The sequence below is a fragment of the Vipera berus genome, assembly GCF_964194415.1.
Source record: "Vipera berus genome assembly, chromosome: 1".
NCBI classification, from domain to species: domain Eukaryota; kingdom Metazoa; phylum Chordata; class Lepidosauria; order Squamata; family Viperidae; genus Vipera; species Vipera berus.
The window spans coordinates 148118821-148134323 of NC_138202.1; the positions used below are offsets into that span (position 1 = coordinate 148118821).

Here is a 15503-nt window from a genome sequence, read left to right on the forward strand (position 1 = left end):
TGGGTTAAAAAGTAGTCTTATACGCCAGAAAATACAGTATTTTAATTTGCACTTGCTGAGTTTTTAAAGATGTTCACCCCGTTTCCTGTTTTTGCCTTTAGCAATTACATGCAATCATTGCAGCATCTGTCTCCATAAAGTCTTCTCAGAAACTCAAAAAAATCTTAGAGGTAAGTCTGATTCTTGCTGCTGTCTTTTGTGCTTTATAGTTGTGCGTAAACCCCCCTTTTGTTTCAATTGGCAAATTTCAACTTTAGCTGATTTTTTTTTTCCAATCTCTTACGATACCTATAGATAATCTTGGCTCTGGGCAACTATATGAACAGTAGTAAACGAGGGGCTGTCTATGGATTTAAACTTCAAAGTTTAGATCTGGTAAGTAGTGGCCTTTATTTACCTTCAAAAATCCCCATTCACTCATCCAGCTTATATCATAGGAGGGGAAAACTGACATTTGTCTAAAAGCCATCAGGAATGCTATCAGGCTAAAGTCATTTACTTGCAAGTAAATGTGCCTGATATGGAGGTTGGATATACTTTTCTGTATAAAAATTCTATGGAAAGGAATGGTAGAATTTAAAAATTTATCTTCATCTTCTGGACATATTACAGTTACTTTTCAATTAAAAACCAAAAAATAACCATATTCTAAGAAGACTATAACTAATAAGGAAATCATCCCTATCAGGTTGGTTGGGCCATTTGTTAAAAGAGAGCCAAAAATAAGAAGAACATCCTTTTATCTTTGGTATTCATTGTTCATTTTACTCGTTGTTTGAATTTGTTCTGATTTTAATTTCCAAGAAATTTGAATGATGGTTATAATATAAAGGAACAGACTGCAACAAGCTAATTTTTGGTTACTCTGTCTGCATGCTGGCTTCCATTTAAACTCAATTTCTTGTTTTGAAAATCTTTCCAATATAACATGTTTAATTGGACTGATTAATTGAACAAAAAAATTGTCAGAGCCTGCTTTCCTTAGTATTCTGTTCTGCCTAGAACAGGTAGACAATGACTTAACCAATGTTAAGTTTTATTTATTTATTTAGCGTATAGCATGTCACACATGGACTAGCAATATATATTAGCAATATATATTGCCAGTACAATTGCTGGCAGCCAGACTACTCGGTAGACTTTTCTGGCTTTCAAAATACGTTAAGGTAGCTGAAAAGCTCATATTGAAAACTTTCAATAGTTTCAAAGGCAGTTGTAGGATGAGGTACAGAAGAATCCGCAAAGAGGAGTAATTACTTCCAATCAACTTTGGTTTTTAAATGAGATAAGTTCATGGGAGAAAGGTTCTCACTTATATCATCATCCTAGTGGGAATCTATAGTTGTCAGGAAAGTCCTCACTTCCCTGATTTTCTTCGACTGGCTTTGAAAAAATGATAATTTGCTGCTGGAGAGAAGATGGGGGTAGAGAACTTTCTTTCCCAGAAATCTGTGGTTTTATCTTAGAAGCCAGTTAAAGTGCAGTGGTTATTGTGTTCCTAACATTCCTCTCTCTCCTTTCTTTGCAGTTGTTAGATACAAAATCAACAGACAGAAAACAAACTCTATTGCACTATATATCCAATGTCGTAAAGGAGAAATATCAGCAGGTTTCTCTTTTTTACAATGAACTTCACTATGTAGAGAAAGCGGCTGCAGGTAATCTGGCCATACGTTACTTATTAAGTGTGAAAAATACTTTTAGATTTATTGCCTTCCTCTCTTAATGCAATGATAACTCACGAGAAGGGAGCCTCTGGGGAAGCTATCAGCTTGGCAGCTATACAAGCTTGTAAAAGGCAAAATGGACTCTTAAGAAGAAGGTTTGAGCATGGGAGATCACAGAGTCATCCTGATTTTAAAACTGACTCCTTCTTTTTTTAGCAATCAGACCACCTTCCTAGTTTCACCGCAAGATCCATTTCTTTACAACATACACGCACTTTCAGCAGATGCAGCCCTCTGCGTTAACCAGGCTCTGTGATTTACCAGCAATTAATCCTCCCACCCCCTGGTCTTCATGTCATCCTGGTATATGTGTAACAGAATGGATTGTTTTTGGTTGCCTTTTATTCATGTTCATCTAGATTTGTTTTAAATCTGGAAAATCAATTGAGTCGCCCTGTATATGTTAAAATGTAGCATTCTCTCAGAAATTAATCATTAAAAGTAATAATGTCATTCCGATAGAGGAGAATATTTGTAACTCAAGGTTAAAATGAGGGGTTCTTGGTGCTCTCTGGAGCTTGGTTGTTTTCTTGAAGGTGTTTCATTACCCAAACTAGGTAACATCAGCAGTGTTAGACTAATTTACCTAGTTTGGGTAATGAAATATTTGCAAGAAAACAGCCAAGCTCCAGAGAACACCAAGGACCCCTAATGATGTCATTTATAAGAAATATAACATTTTATCTTCATATCATATATTTTAACCTGCATCCATATCTTTAAAACTCGTTATATGGGCCGTGCAGTGCAGTTCCAAAAGCCAATGCAGATCAACAAGATTTGTACATTCCTGATTTACAAATACTTTTCTTGGTAAATTGGCTGTGCTTTCTCTTATTTCTAAATGTATGTCACTCCAACACCTAGAAAAGTCTGCCTCTATAAGAGCTTGTTTCATCAATGCTAGGTGAACATATTTGCTGTCACAATGCATGAACAACAACAAAAAAAAATACTAGGGCAGAAACTAAGGAAAAGTAGCCTATTGCTGTTAAAGGGGGTGAAATATACTTTGTATAAGCGGTTTCTGCTTTATATGTCATTCCCACTGCCTTTTTTTTTTGCTCTTTCGGTTTTCTGTTTGTAATTTGTATATTACTTTGAATGCAGCTGATCCATCATTATTTTAGTAGTAATAATGTAGTATAACGTATATGTATAGTGCATCTCTCATGAAATTTACTTATCTTAAGCAGATAAATTATGCACTACTGCAGTGGGTTCTTAACCTTCACCATGGATCCTCTTCAAATACCAATTGTGGCTACAGACCCCCAAGACTTAGCTCAAGATTTAAATCATAACATTTTTTCAAGCCTTCACACACCCGCTGTGATGACATTATGCCCTCCCCAGGGGGTCCTCAGACCACAGGTTGAGAACCACTGCCTTACTGTATACAATTCCTCACTGGATTTTGGTTTTGTGTAAATTAAAGTCGGGTACTCCCTAATGTAACCTATTGGTATTTTCCCTCTCTTTCAGTATCCCTTGAAAATGTTCTACTAGATGTAAAGGAACTCCAAAGAGGTCTGGACTTAACAAAGCGAGAGTATACTATGCACGATCACAACACCATGCTGAAGGAATTCATCCAGAGCAATGAAGGGAAGCTGAAGAAGTTGCAGGACGATGCAAAAATAGCCCAGGTATTCCATAGAGCTCACCTCTTGTTCAGTTCTAGCTATCTAGACTGGAAAGCAAAGGCATCTTTTCACCTTTTGAATCTGAAAATTATCTCTTCAGTGCAGACAGAAGCCCAAGTCATTTTCTAAGTGCAGGTGTGGCCTAGTAATTACGGTGCCTGACAGAGAAGTTCCCTCTTGCCAAGTAACTACGGAGTAGTCTTTCTGACTCGGCCTAAGCCTCATAGTTAGCTGATACTAATTATTACCAGTTTATATGAGGGTCTGGAGGAGAAAACAATGGATCAGAGAAAACAGCGGAGGTTTCCCTTAATTCCTCGGAACTTGAAAGGGAGTATTTGAAATGCGGCCCACTACCGGGCCTTGAGCTTTTCAGAACCGGGCTGCAGAAGTAGCAGGTGAGTGTGCATGCATATCCTCGTGAGCAGCGGGCGAGCACGTGCATGCACACACTCTTCATTTGCGCAAGCAGTGGGCCCCTGCACATGAGGAACCATCCCATTCACACACACCCCAGTCCTGTGTGCAAAGCTGAAAAGCTTGGGGAACTCTGTCCTAGAGGAAATAACTAGGGTAGCAATAACTAGGGTGTTTCATACTAAGCAAAAGAACTTTAAATGTAGATTGAAATCCTACATGTATGCAGTTGTAATGTATGCCAATTGAAAATGCATCTCTTGATGAAAGTCACCTCACGCTACAATGATTCTCCAAGGCATGGAGATCAAGTAATAATAGAAAAAGCAGCCAACTGTAACAAGTAGATTCATAGAGTTGGAAGGCCCTTTGTAAATCTAATCCAATTCTCTGCTCCATTACAACATGCCTGATGGATAATAGTTAAGCCCTGGTTTAGAAACTTCCAAAGGAGAATTACAACTTCCTGAAGCAGGCTGTAACATCACAGGAAGGTACTTATTTTGTAGTGATAGCAGAGGGAATATCTCAAAGGATAGAGAGGTTGACTAAAAGGTTATATACACTACCTGGAAAGATACAATTCTCTGTTAGAATGTATAAAAATATTTGAGGGTTGGGTTCATTTCTCCAATCAGTATTTATTGTAACAAAGGTGTATTTTGTGTAACAAAATGAGATAAATATGCCATAATGAATTGATCATCAGTTAAGCCTTGGCTCTTTGTTATTTTAGTGCAAAAGACAAAAATACCGTAGTTGCTTCTGTGGAATTTTTTTTTAAAAAAAAGCGTCTCTCTTACAGGATGCCTTTGATGATGCTGTGAAATATTTTGGAGAAAATCCCAAGACAACTCCTCCATCGGTCTTCTTCCCAGTCTTTGTACGATTTGTGAAAGCTTACAAGGTAAACCAAAGCTGCCACCACTGATCACAGCTTCCGGTTCTGAAATTTCTTTCTGCAAAGTAGGCTCAAAAAATGGAGATTTTTTTGAAATCACAGTGACTAGAATACAAATGAATAAACTTGTTTCTGTATTCCTTCAATCATGAATATATTCTGAAATAAATACAGCTCTGGTCTAGAAGCCTCTGGATAGGTTTCTGACCACTTCTCCCACAATTTCCAATTGTCTAGAGTTAATGGGACTTGTAGGCAAATCGTCTACTCTAAGGGGATTGTGCTGAAGACGGCAATTCTACGAATTCTCAAAACTGTCACAGTGAATCTATGTAGTAATGAGTTCGGTGCTGTTTCATTTGATCTGTCTTTTAGCTTCCAGTTCTTTAGAAGCATTTGATTAGCCAAGATAAGATAGCAGCAATGATATGGAAACAGTAAGACCCAGTATGAGCCTTCTTTTACTCATTTGTGGATGATTCTGTAGTCATCCCCAAACTGTTAATTTCCCTGAGTTGGGTCTTGGTTGGGGAAAACTTTGATAGAATTGTAGCATCCATGCTGTTCCTTTTGTCTTCACTATCTGTGGTCTACCTTAATGTATACTTCCTTATGTGCAAATGTGCAGCCCTTCTGTATTGGGCTGTTGAAGGGAGCTGCCAATTTGAGCATTCAAGGTGGAGCCAGAGAAGAACCTGAGTAACCAGGGATTCTCACCTATAAGAGAAGAAGAACCAAAAAAAGAACCTCCATCATCCCTATGACTCACTGGAGAAGAGCCTAATGCTTGGAAAGATCGAGGGCAAGAGAAGAAGGGGACGACAGAGAATGAGGTGGCTGGATGGAGTCACTGAAGCAGTAGGCGTGAGCCTAAATGGACTCCAGAAGATGGTAAAGGACAGGAAGGCCTGGAGGAACGTTGTCCATGGGGTTGCAATGGGTCGGACACGACTTCGCAACTAACAACAGCATCCCTATGACATGTGCTTTCCTCTGCATTCAGCACATATGGGATCTGGTTTGAGATTTATAGTCTCTTATATATAGTTTAAGGGCTTTTAAAAGAGTTTATAGCTAATGCAACAATAGATCCAGGAAATTGGGTTTTGTCTCACTGGATAGGCAGCGTGTCTGAATTAAATTTGTACTAATAGATATGTCTTTTGCTGGATGAATCAGTCCCGTGTATATTTGAAATTTCAGTAGCTCTTACCAGTCTGCATTTGTCTTTCTTAACATTAACAGCAGGCAGAAGAGGAGAATGAACTGAGAAAAAAGCAAGAACAGGCATTAATGGAAAAATTGCTGGAGCAGGAAGCGTTGCTGGAACAACAAGACCAAAAGGTAACAAACAAGCAAGCATTTGACAACTGTTGATGGAATTGTCAAAGTCATGATTCCTGAGAACATTTGCACATTACAATAAACCAGAATCCCCAAGTTCTGTAATGATCTTAGATGGACCTTGTTTATTGCTCCTGCTAGGTTCTTCTTGCTAGTAGAAGCATTTTATTATTTAGAAGCTTATCATTACTACTAAAAAATTAAAAGGTCTGTCTATGCTTTCTTATAATGTACAAATCAGGAGCTCTGATGTCTGTTCTTGGTTCTAAAGGCCGGGTTTGCTCTTAGCTTTCAATTTTGGGCTTGCTTGGAAGAAACCAGAGATCCCACTTTCTATGTCAAATGAGCCGTGTGAAAAACCTTTGCTGCCTAGTTAGCTGTTCTCACTGGCAAATAATGCCAAACAGCTGTGATTTTAATTTACATGTGCTCTAAGGCTTGTTCATTCATGGTAAATCAGAATTTTGGGAAGGTTGGCTTATTCTGTACCCAAAGTCCCCTGCCCCGCTGCCTCCAGAATATTGAAACCAAAGATGCTTTTATGGAAGTTACAAGAGTTTCGCATTCCTATCCTATTCCATTCTGATTACTCCTAAATCTTAAAAAGGTGTTTCAGACCTCAGGTCCTAGGGGCAGTGCTCTCCAGTCCATCACCAAAGTTTATCCCAAAATAATTGGCTTTTTGGCATTTTTAAACAACACCACTTAGTGTACAGATGTAAATGTGCAGTTAATCACATAGGCAGGAAACGTTGAAAGAAAAACTCCCAAGAAAAAGGTAAATTAACTTCTTTAAATGTCAACAAAGATGAGCATTTTCCAGAATTCTCTCTCTCAAAACTTATCATAATGTATATCTGCAAGTCCTACAAGATCAGGCTAGATCACCTGGACTACAGGTACATTGCTTCCCGTGTCTGATACCCAAAGCACCTAGTTAACAATTATATAGAGGCCTTCATGGTCTCTGAGCCTGGTTGTTTGCCTGCAGCCATTTCATTATCCAACGGGTAATATCATCGTTGCAAGTGAGCATGGGATTTGCTCCCAGTTTCTATGCAGTAGCTTGCCCTGCCAATCTCTGTAGCAGGGTGGATTTCTCCATAATTAGGGTATTGTTTTCTGCTTGATTGTTTGTCTGGAATTAACTCTTGCTTAGTTGGATGTTGACTGCTTGAGAGAATGGTGTTCTCATTTCCTTCTTTTTAATTGTCCCTTTTGAATGGTGTGTAAACACGATTTATTTCTATATCATTTATATGGAATTATCTCTATACAGTATGTTATATATACCGTAACCTAAAGGAAAAAAAAGGGGACACAGTGGCTCAGTGGGTTAGGACGCTGAGCTTGTCGATCAGAAGGTCGGCAGTTTGGCGGGTCGAATCCCGAGTGTCACGTAACAGAGTGAGCGCCTGTTACTCGTCCCAGCTTCTGGCAACCTAGCAGTTCGAAAGCATGTAAAAATGCAAGTAGAAAAATAGGGACCACTACGGTGGGAAGGTAACAGCGTTCCGTGCGCCTTTGGCATCTAGTCATGCCAGCCTCATGACCACGGAGATGTCCTCGGACAAGCACTGGCACTTCGGCTTTGAAACGGAGATGAGCACCGGCCCCTAGAGTCAGAAACGACTAGCACGCATATGCGGGGGAACCTTTACCTTTAAAGAAAAAAAAACATTTTAATGCATAAAGCATTTGTGACTATGGCAAGATTGCTTTTCTGTTTATGGGATTAAAAAATATTATGAACTATGTAATTAAAGTGTGTGTGTGTGTGTGTGTGTGTGTGTGTGTGCATTGAACATAAAATGACCAGAAATTCCCCCCCCCCCCCGTTGAAATAATGGGCTTTTTTGGCATTTTTGAACAATAGTATTTCATTTTTCAGGATCAACTCAAAACATTTGTTATTTTTGTTTGCTGCCAAGTAATCTAGAAATTAGGAGGCAGAGTTAGGAAATAATTTGCAAGAGTTTAGTAAAGAAGACTGTTAAGTTACAGATCAGGCTGAAGATACTAAAATTTCACAATTGGGGGAAATACACGCTTTGCATGCAGAGTATTCAGAATTCAGTATCTGCCTTTTGGGAACCTGGGAAAGACTGCTGGTCAACACTTTTGTCGTTGCTCCTGTTGGTTGGTTGGCAAATTTAAATCTGAGGTATCAGGAAGACTTCAAGTAGCTTATCGCAGGAGTCGATGATGAGTTGCTTCGGTATAGAACAGCTTCCTGTGTAGGTAGCCCTCGACTTACATCCATTTGTTTAGTGGCAGTTTGACATTAAATGGCCCTTAAAAGGGTACTTATGACCATTTTTCACACTTAAGACCACTGGAGCATAGTCACATGATCAAAATTTGGATGCTGGGCAACTGGCATGTACTTATGACAGCTGCTGTGTCCAGGGAGTCCTTTTGTGACCTTCTGACAAGCAAAGCCAATGGGGAAGCCGGATTCACCGAGTATTGGTGTTACTGACTTAACAACTGTGGTGATTTAACAACTGTGACAGGAAAGGTTGTAAAATGGGACAGAGCTCACTTAACAATTGTCATAGCAATGGAAATGTTGGGCTCCACTGTGGTCATAAGTCATAAGGACTAGCTGTCTTACCTTCCAGTATGTAGCGTTTCTATTAGTAGGGAAAGGAGTGCTACTGTCTCTTTGAGCGCTGATCTTTACTCAGCTGTGTAACCCTCTTCTACTGTCTTTCAGTCTCCATCTCATAAAACTAAACGACAGCAACAAGAACTAATTGCAGAGCTAAGACGACGACAAGTCAAGGACAACAGACATGTTTATGAAGGAAAAGATGGCGCTATTGAAGATATCATCACAGGTAAAGCCCCCGCGGGCGCCCCCCCCTCCAATACTCCAAAGAGCCTGTTTCAAAAACACAGTACACACAAAATTTATTTCTAATGTTCTCTTTTAATTGCTTGGTTAGGGCTTTGTAAACGATAACAAGTAGGAACGTTAATTGATGCACCATTAATTTAAGTTGGTCAAATTTCAGGCCTTTAGGCCTGTTTAGTGGCAGTAGTATCTCACTGAAGCATCACTGTGCATTTATTCATGTTGTCATAATTAAAGCCATAGATCGTACAGTCTTGCTGTATTCATCAGAGGCATGCTAGAGAAATCTTGGGATTGGTTTCATTTGTTTGCAAATCTGTTAGTGTTTTAACTTTGTCCTTAAAAGTTCACATTACTGTAAAATTGCTACTAACCTTAATAGTCACAGCATTACAGGTAGTTCTTGCTTAACAACCACATTTAGGACTGACAACTCCATTGCTAAACACCACAGTTGCTAAGCGAAACGTCACGTGACCATGACTTACGATTTTACTTCTGCCTTCTCTATTAACTGCTTGCGACAAGCCAATTGCAAAGCACAGAAATGGCAATCACGTGACTACAAATCTAAGGACTGGTCACTACTTTTTTTTTAACACCACCTTAACTTTGAACAGTTGTTGAATGAGATAGTTGGTGAGAACTATCTGTAAAGGAGTACTGGGAGGCATGGTTTCATGTGAAATGCTGAATGGCATGAAACTTTGGAATTGCGTATTCTTCTTGCAAAAAACTTTATGCACCCTCTTGTTTGCAGTTCATAACTGAACACAATAGGGACACAGTGGCTGGGTCTAATTTGTAATAGATAAGGGAAAGACAGCTTGGACAGACAACATAAGATTCCTGAAACAGACCCATTACTTGCTGCAGTTTGATTTGCAAGCTTTCTACTGTCCTAGCAGAATGGGTGAAGCTTTTTGTATCTTAAGCTTACCTTTTTTTTTATTACATTGGCAGTCATCCATCCACTTTTTCTGAATGTTGTATTTGGCACTACGCTTATGAGTATAGAGAAGCGCAAGAAATATTTATTACTATATTACGGTAGCCACCATAATAATAAGTATACACTACTAGGTGTACAGATGCTAGGTACACAGATGTTCTGCAAAGACTCCACTAGAATGGCAAGAACCTCTCTGTGGAGTCTTTAAAGTCAAACTGGCTTTAAGCGTGAAAGTGCCCCGGGAATTGATCCAGCCCAATTTATGGGGAGCAGGGAGAGGAAACATCAACCTGCAAAGGGAAGCTGAGACGAAGCAGTATATTAAAAAACCCAGTGGCTGCCATCAAGGTGGAAAGTTGTTTGGATAGTAACCCAGTCACACAACCCTTATTGTGGTTAATTGAGAGATGATCTGCTGCAGGGTGCCTTTAATAAAACACTAACCATATACTAATGCAAGAGATCTTTGCTTCTTACTGTCTTCTGTCTTGTCTGGCTGTTATTTTTATGCAGTGCTGAAGACGGTGCCCTTTACTGCCCGAACGGCCAAGCGTGGCTCTCGGTTTTTCTGCGAACCTGTTCTCACAGAGGAATTCCATTACTAAACTATTCCTCTTTCACAGCTGATCCTCTTAAAAAAATAAAAGGTTGCTGTAGATTTTTTTTTGACATTTCTCCACTTTACGGCAATGGGGGTGTTGAATGGGGTCTGTAACGTCTGGCATCCCTGTGGAATCTTGTTTTTACATGACCATCTCCTTGACCATCATCTCCTTGCACGTTCCTGTCTGCCAGTAATGGTTTGCTCCCTTCCGCCCGCCATGTGAAAGCTTATTCCACCCCATTCATTTCAGGCTCTAGACCGGAGGTGTCCAACGTTGGCAACTTTAAAACTTGTGGACTTCAGCTCCCAAAATTACCCATCATGGCTGGGAGTTGAAGTCCACAAGTCTTAAAGTTGTGGACTTGCCAACGTTGGACACCCCCCAGTCTAGTTGCTAAATGCCATAGAACAGCCAATATGGGAAATTTGTGCTGCCAGCCACTCCACTCAATTTACAAGCAACTGTTGAGGGTTGTAATGATAATCATGACAGACAATTCCCTTTATTTTTTGTATCCTCTTCTACTTTGGGTTCTTCTTGATCTTAGTAGATTGATCACTGTTGCATAAGTCCTGGTGTTAAGCCTTTATCTGGAAGTAAGCCACGTTTGTATGAGAAATAGAGGTATGTAGTATTTGGATCTGAAGTGGGCAGAGATGCTTCAGATCTAGTATATGAGTTCCCTCGATGTATCTGTGTCTTTTCTGGGGCTCACATGGTACCTGCTATAAGGGCTAGGAAAATAGGAAGTTAAGGGGTAATTCATGGGATACCTGTTTCTCGGTATTTTCCTAACCCTTGATGGCTTTCTTGGAAGCTCAAGAAAAGTTAGTTACAAGAAGTTGCCCAGGCTATATCGGAATCACTGTAGCCCACTTTAGAGAGAAATGCTGTTCACCTCTAAAGAAAAGTTAAATTTTGGGAGGTGGGGGGAACTTGGTTTGTCATCTGCAAAAGCATTTTTTCATATTTGTCACTCTACTCACTGCTTGCATGTTGGTGTTTGCATGTCAAAATCTCTTTCCTCCCTCCATTTTTATCCTGCCAGACCCATAGCTATGTTAGCTTCAGTTCCATGCCAATGTAGATGAAAACCTCCGAAGCCTCTATACGAATGCTACCTTTAAGAAAACATAGGAGCTGTTCGTGGTTTAATAATTTGGGAAATTTAAAGTCAAAATTTCAAAGTAAAAATCAGGAACCAGATTAATCCCAATCACAAGCAGCCTTGAGTTTTGAGCTAAGGAGTGAGAAGATCTACTTGAATGTTAAACCAATCTCAGGCTACCTCACCAAGGATTAACAATGGTGGGGGAGAAGGTCAAAGGCCATTCTGCTTGAAAAAGCAAAGCTGGCCACAACATGTCACAAATTGTCTCTGGATAACAAATATCCCAAGCTGATTGCCATGGAACTGGATGCATTGAAATCTTTTGATGTAAACTGTTATAAAGTGGAGGTTGAATATCTGTTAATATTGTTGCCTTTGATATAACAACAGAAGGTATAAAAGAAAGCGATATGATCTGTCCAAATCCTGCTTGCTCTTTCCAATGAAAATGTTGCCTGGTTGTTCTGGAGCCAATGTTCAAAGCAGCTTGGAGTTTAATTGGCTAATGGTTAGGGTGGGCTGTATTTTTCTCTGTTTAAACTTCTTTACTTTTTGGCTTCACTCATTCTTGCTTTTTTTTTTTTGCTAACCTGCTGGACCTTTAAAATAGAGTGTGGTTTTTGGCTTTGTTTTGCTTTGTTTTGCTTTGCTTTGGGGCACTGAATTGAGTTGCTCGTCATGTTCCATCCCATTTTAAACTTAACCTTCATTCTGTGTTTTTTTTCCCCTTCTTGTTTAGCCTTAAAGAAGAATAATATCACTAAATTTCCAAATGTTCACTCGAGGGTAAGGATTTCTTCTAGCACACCGGTGGTGGAGGATACACAGAGCTGGCAAGCATCACTTTTTATTTAGCTTCCTCCTCTCTCTGAATGCCACACAAAATTGCTGCAAGATAGAGCCTAGGAACACTTAAGGCCTGGGAGCATTGCTGGGCCATTCAGCTCTTCTACCCTTTGTCTGTGTCGTATATGTGGGATTCCTTTACTTGTAGCACTGATCAGTGATCACTGCTCTCTCCTTCCTCTCTGCATTGCCTTCTAAAAGGAGGGGTGCTTTGCCTGTGCTTTATGTCTTGGCCTATATTAGGGGCAGAGGAAGGGAAGAGGGGCATAAAAGAAGGCTGACAACTTTCTCCCAGATTCCAGCAGCCGAATTTCTCTTATAGAAGCGGACCACTTATTTTTATGTGCAGAACTCTTGCTTTACAAAATGTTCCACAGGGATAGTTGTGACGTGACGTCACCGGAGTGGGTGAAGGACTTTTCAAGAATATGTTAATGGCTTAAATGCACTCCAAAGTAAACTCTTTCCCTCCACCCCCGCCCCAGAATCTGATCTGGAGGTCTATAGATGTTTGGGAGCTCAAGAAGATATTGGGACCAGCATAAGGGGGAGGGGGGAACGGGAACTGCATGCCTCAATGCCCATCCCTCTCCAAGGGAATCCCAGTGCATAGAGATTGAACTCATGAAATCTTTTCTGGGATAAGCATTAAGTGGGGGAGGGGGGAAGCACATGCCCCTTTAAAATATTGACAAGTCAGGTTGTGGCTGTTTCACATGCACAACCACCAAGGCCAGAGAGAATGTTGAACCAAAACCCTGTGAAATATTTTTGAGACAGAGATTCACCTGCATTGATTTGTGATCAATTATCATTGATTTGTGATCCTCCTCTACTTGGGCCAGCAAGTCAAATGGGCTGGACCTGCTTCCTGGCAATAAACTATTTATTTTGGTCTTAGGGAAGTTGTTAGCCTATGTGAATTTTGGGGAGACTTTGTGATTGTCACCAATTGAATGCCTCTCCCATAGAACTTGGTCACTCCTTCTGAATCCCCTGGTCCAAGACTGAGGCATTATTACATTCTTGCTGTTTCAGTCTGGAGGTTCAGTTACAGTGGGGATTCTCAAGAGCTGAGATTGGGATTGGCAGAGCCAATTTAGCTGGGAAATTCAGTGTAGCTTGGGAAGTTAGGACATACGGACGAAAGGATCTTTGGGATAAGTTGTGGAAAGAGAGAAAGAGAAAGGGTAGTGCGTTTCTCACTCTTTATTTCTGTTGTGGTATATCTATATAGCTTTAGACTGAACAGCATGGGAGATGCCCTCCCTTGAGAAATAGAAAATGGGAGGAGGAGGAAGAGGAGGAGGAGGAGGAATTTTTTGAAGAACTCAGCAGACTCCCAGATTTCAGTGGAGGTTAACACTGAATCACAGCTGTCCCTACTAGCATCTTTCCTTTCTCCTCTCCCTTCTGGGATTGTGGGATAAATCCTCCCTTGTCTTCCTTCTTTCTAAGCAAGACCATGAGTGAAGATTCGGGTTGATGTCCCATGGCTGAGCCTGTGATGGAAGTTCTTTCTTCCAGAGAGTGATTGACTCTGCAAGGAAAGAGCTGAGGAAAGCCTTCAAGTGGTGGAGATATTCAGGAAGGAGAGGCAAGGGTGGAAGGAGAAACAGTTCCTACAGCTGCTTCATAAATAGCCATCAGGGGATCAGAAGCTTCTGTCCCCAGCATAGGCTTGCAAAAAAGGATGGGAGGAAGGAGAGAGAGAGAGAGAGAAAGAAAGAAAGAAAAGGAAGGAAGGAAGAGAAAGAAAGAAAGATAGAAAGAAAAAGAGAGAGAGAAAGAAAGAAAGATAGAAAGAAAAGAAAGAGAAAGAAAGAAAGAAAGAAAGAAAGAAAGAAAGAAAGAAAGAAAGAAAGAAAGAAAAATTTATCTTTGCCTTTCTTTTAGCAAAAGGTGAAGTTAGGCCCCTCTATGCTCTTTGCTCAGTTCTCTGTGAATCTAAGTGGTCCCTTTTCTCCTTGGCTTCAAGCTGCTTTGATGGGCTGCCAGCAGGACCCTCCCTCTCTGGATCCAAAAGCAGGGGATGGTCGGCTTCTGACTCCTCCACTGTTTTCCCACAGATCTTAGAAACCAACCCTACCGACGAGCCGATGCGGTGAGGAGAAGCACCCGGCGGCGTGTGGACGATCAGAACCTACGTGCTCTCAATGGTGCTGAACTGGCTATGTGAGCCGAACGGGAGAAACCGCGCCAGTCAACCAGTAGAAAGTGCCCTTGATCGCTTCCTTACCACGTGGACTCTGTTTATCTTGCCATTTTAATTATGGCCTTGTTCGGAATCCCTTTAACTAGTCTTCTGAAGGGCTCAAGTCAGGACTGAAAATGCATAGGAATGAAAAATAAAAAAATTAAAGCAAAAACAAAAATGGGCTGGCCATACAACTGTAGCTACCAAGTGCCTAAATTTCAAGGACCTACTCAAATTATTGAAAGCAATAGGACTCTTTTTTTTTGATTGGGTAACTTTTTACACCAATACAATTTCTTCAGTGTTCTTAACCAAAATGTAAAATACATACTGTATTTTTTTTGTTATTGTTACATACAGTTTAGTAAGTAGCCTTCAGTGGACTTTTTTAATTTCATAACAGGTTGTAAATAGGGAATATTCTGATAAGAGCTGCTGTAGATTTTTTTTAATATTTTTCAGTACATTCCTGAACACTTTTGAAGAGTTAACTTTGAGCTTCAGCTGCACTTACTAGCATTATATAGATGTGTATGTGTGTGTTTATATACATGTGGGTGTATATATGCACACACATACGTGTACCTGTATGCATGGAGAAGGACTTTATCATATATAAAGGAGCAAAAGATATTAAAATAACTTGGACCCTTTAGGTTCACTCTAAGGCTGGGGGGAAAATATCCATAAAGCAAATGTTAAGGGAGATATGAATACAGTTGACAAGATTTAAAGCTAATTGGTTTAGCTAGAGGGATTTCTGCTGTAAATACAATGTGGGAATAATATGGGATTTAGATTAAATACACACTTGCCTGTTTTAACTTCTACCTAGTACACACCAGTGGATGGTAAAGGTAAAACTAGGGGATATAGCTGCAGAGGATGGGCACACTG

At 40.2% G+C, this 15503-nt stretch overlaps 1 protein-coding gene across 4 annotated transcripts in view; it reads left to right on the forward strand.

Annotated features, from left to right (window-relative positions):
* The window catches only part of FMNL2 (formin like 2), a 199926-nt gene extending 185142 nt beyond the window's left edge, over nt 1–14784 (forward strand). For 2 of the 4 annotated variants that reach the window (XM_081333930.1, XM_081333933.1), the window contains exons 19-26: nt 102–170; nt 295–375; nt 1529–1658; nt 3213–3376; nt 4596–4697; nt 5937–6035; nt 8755–8878; nt 14479–14784. In XM_081333930.1, the coding sequence (XP_081190056.1) occupies nt 102–170; nt 295–375; nt 1529–1658; nt 3213–3376; nt 4596–4697; nt 5937–6035; nt 8755–8878; nt 14479–14588 (879 nt within the window). In that variant the 3' untranslated portion in view covers nt 14589–14784. Of the gene's footprint in view, nt 1–101; nt 171–294; nt 376–1528; nt 1659–3212; nt 3377–4595; nt 4698–5936; nt 6036–8754; nt 8879–12302; nt 12397–14478 lie in introns of all 4 variants that reach the window. The other 2 variants (XM_081333931.1, XM_081333932.1) reach the window with 2 other exon arrangements.
* Nucleotides 14785–15503: the final 719 nt, after the last annotated feature.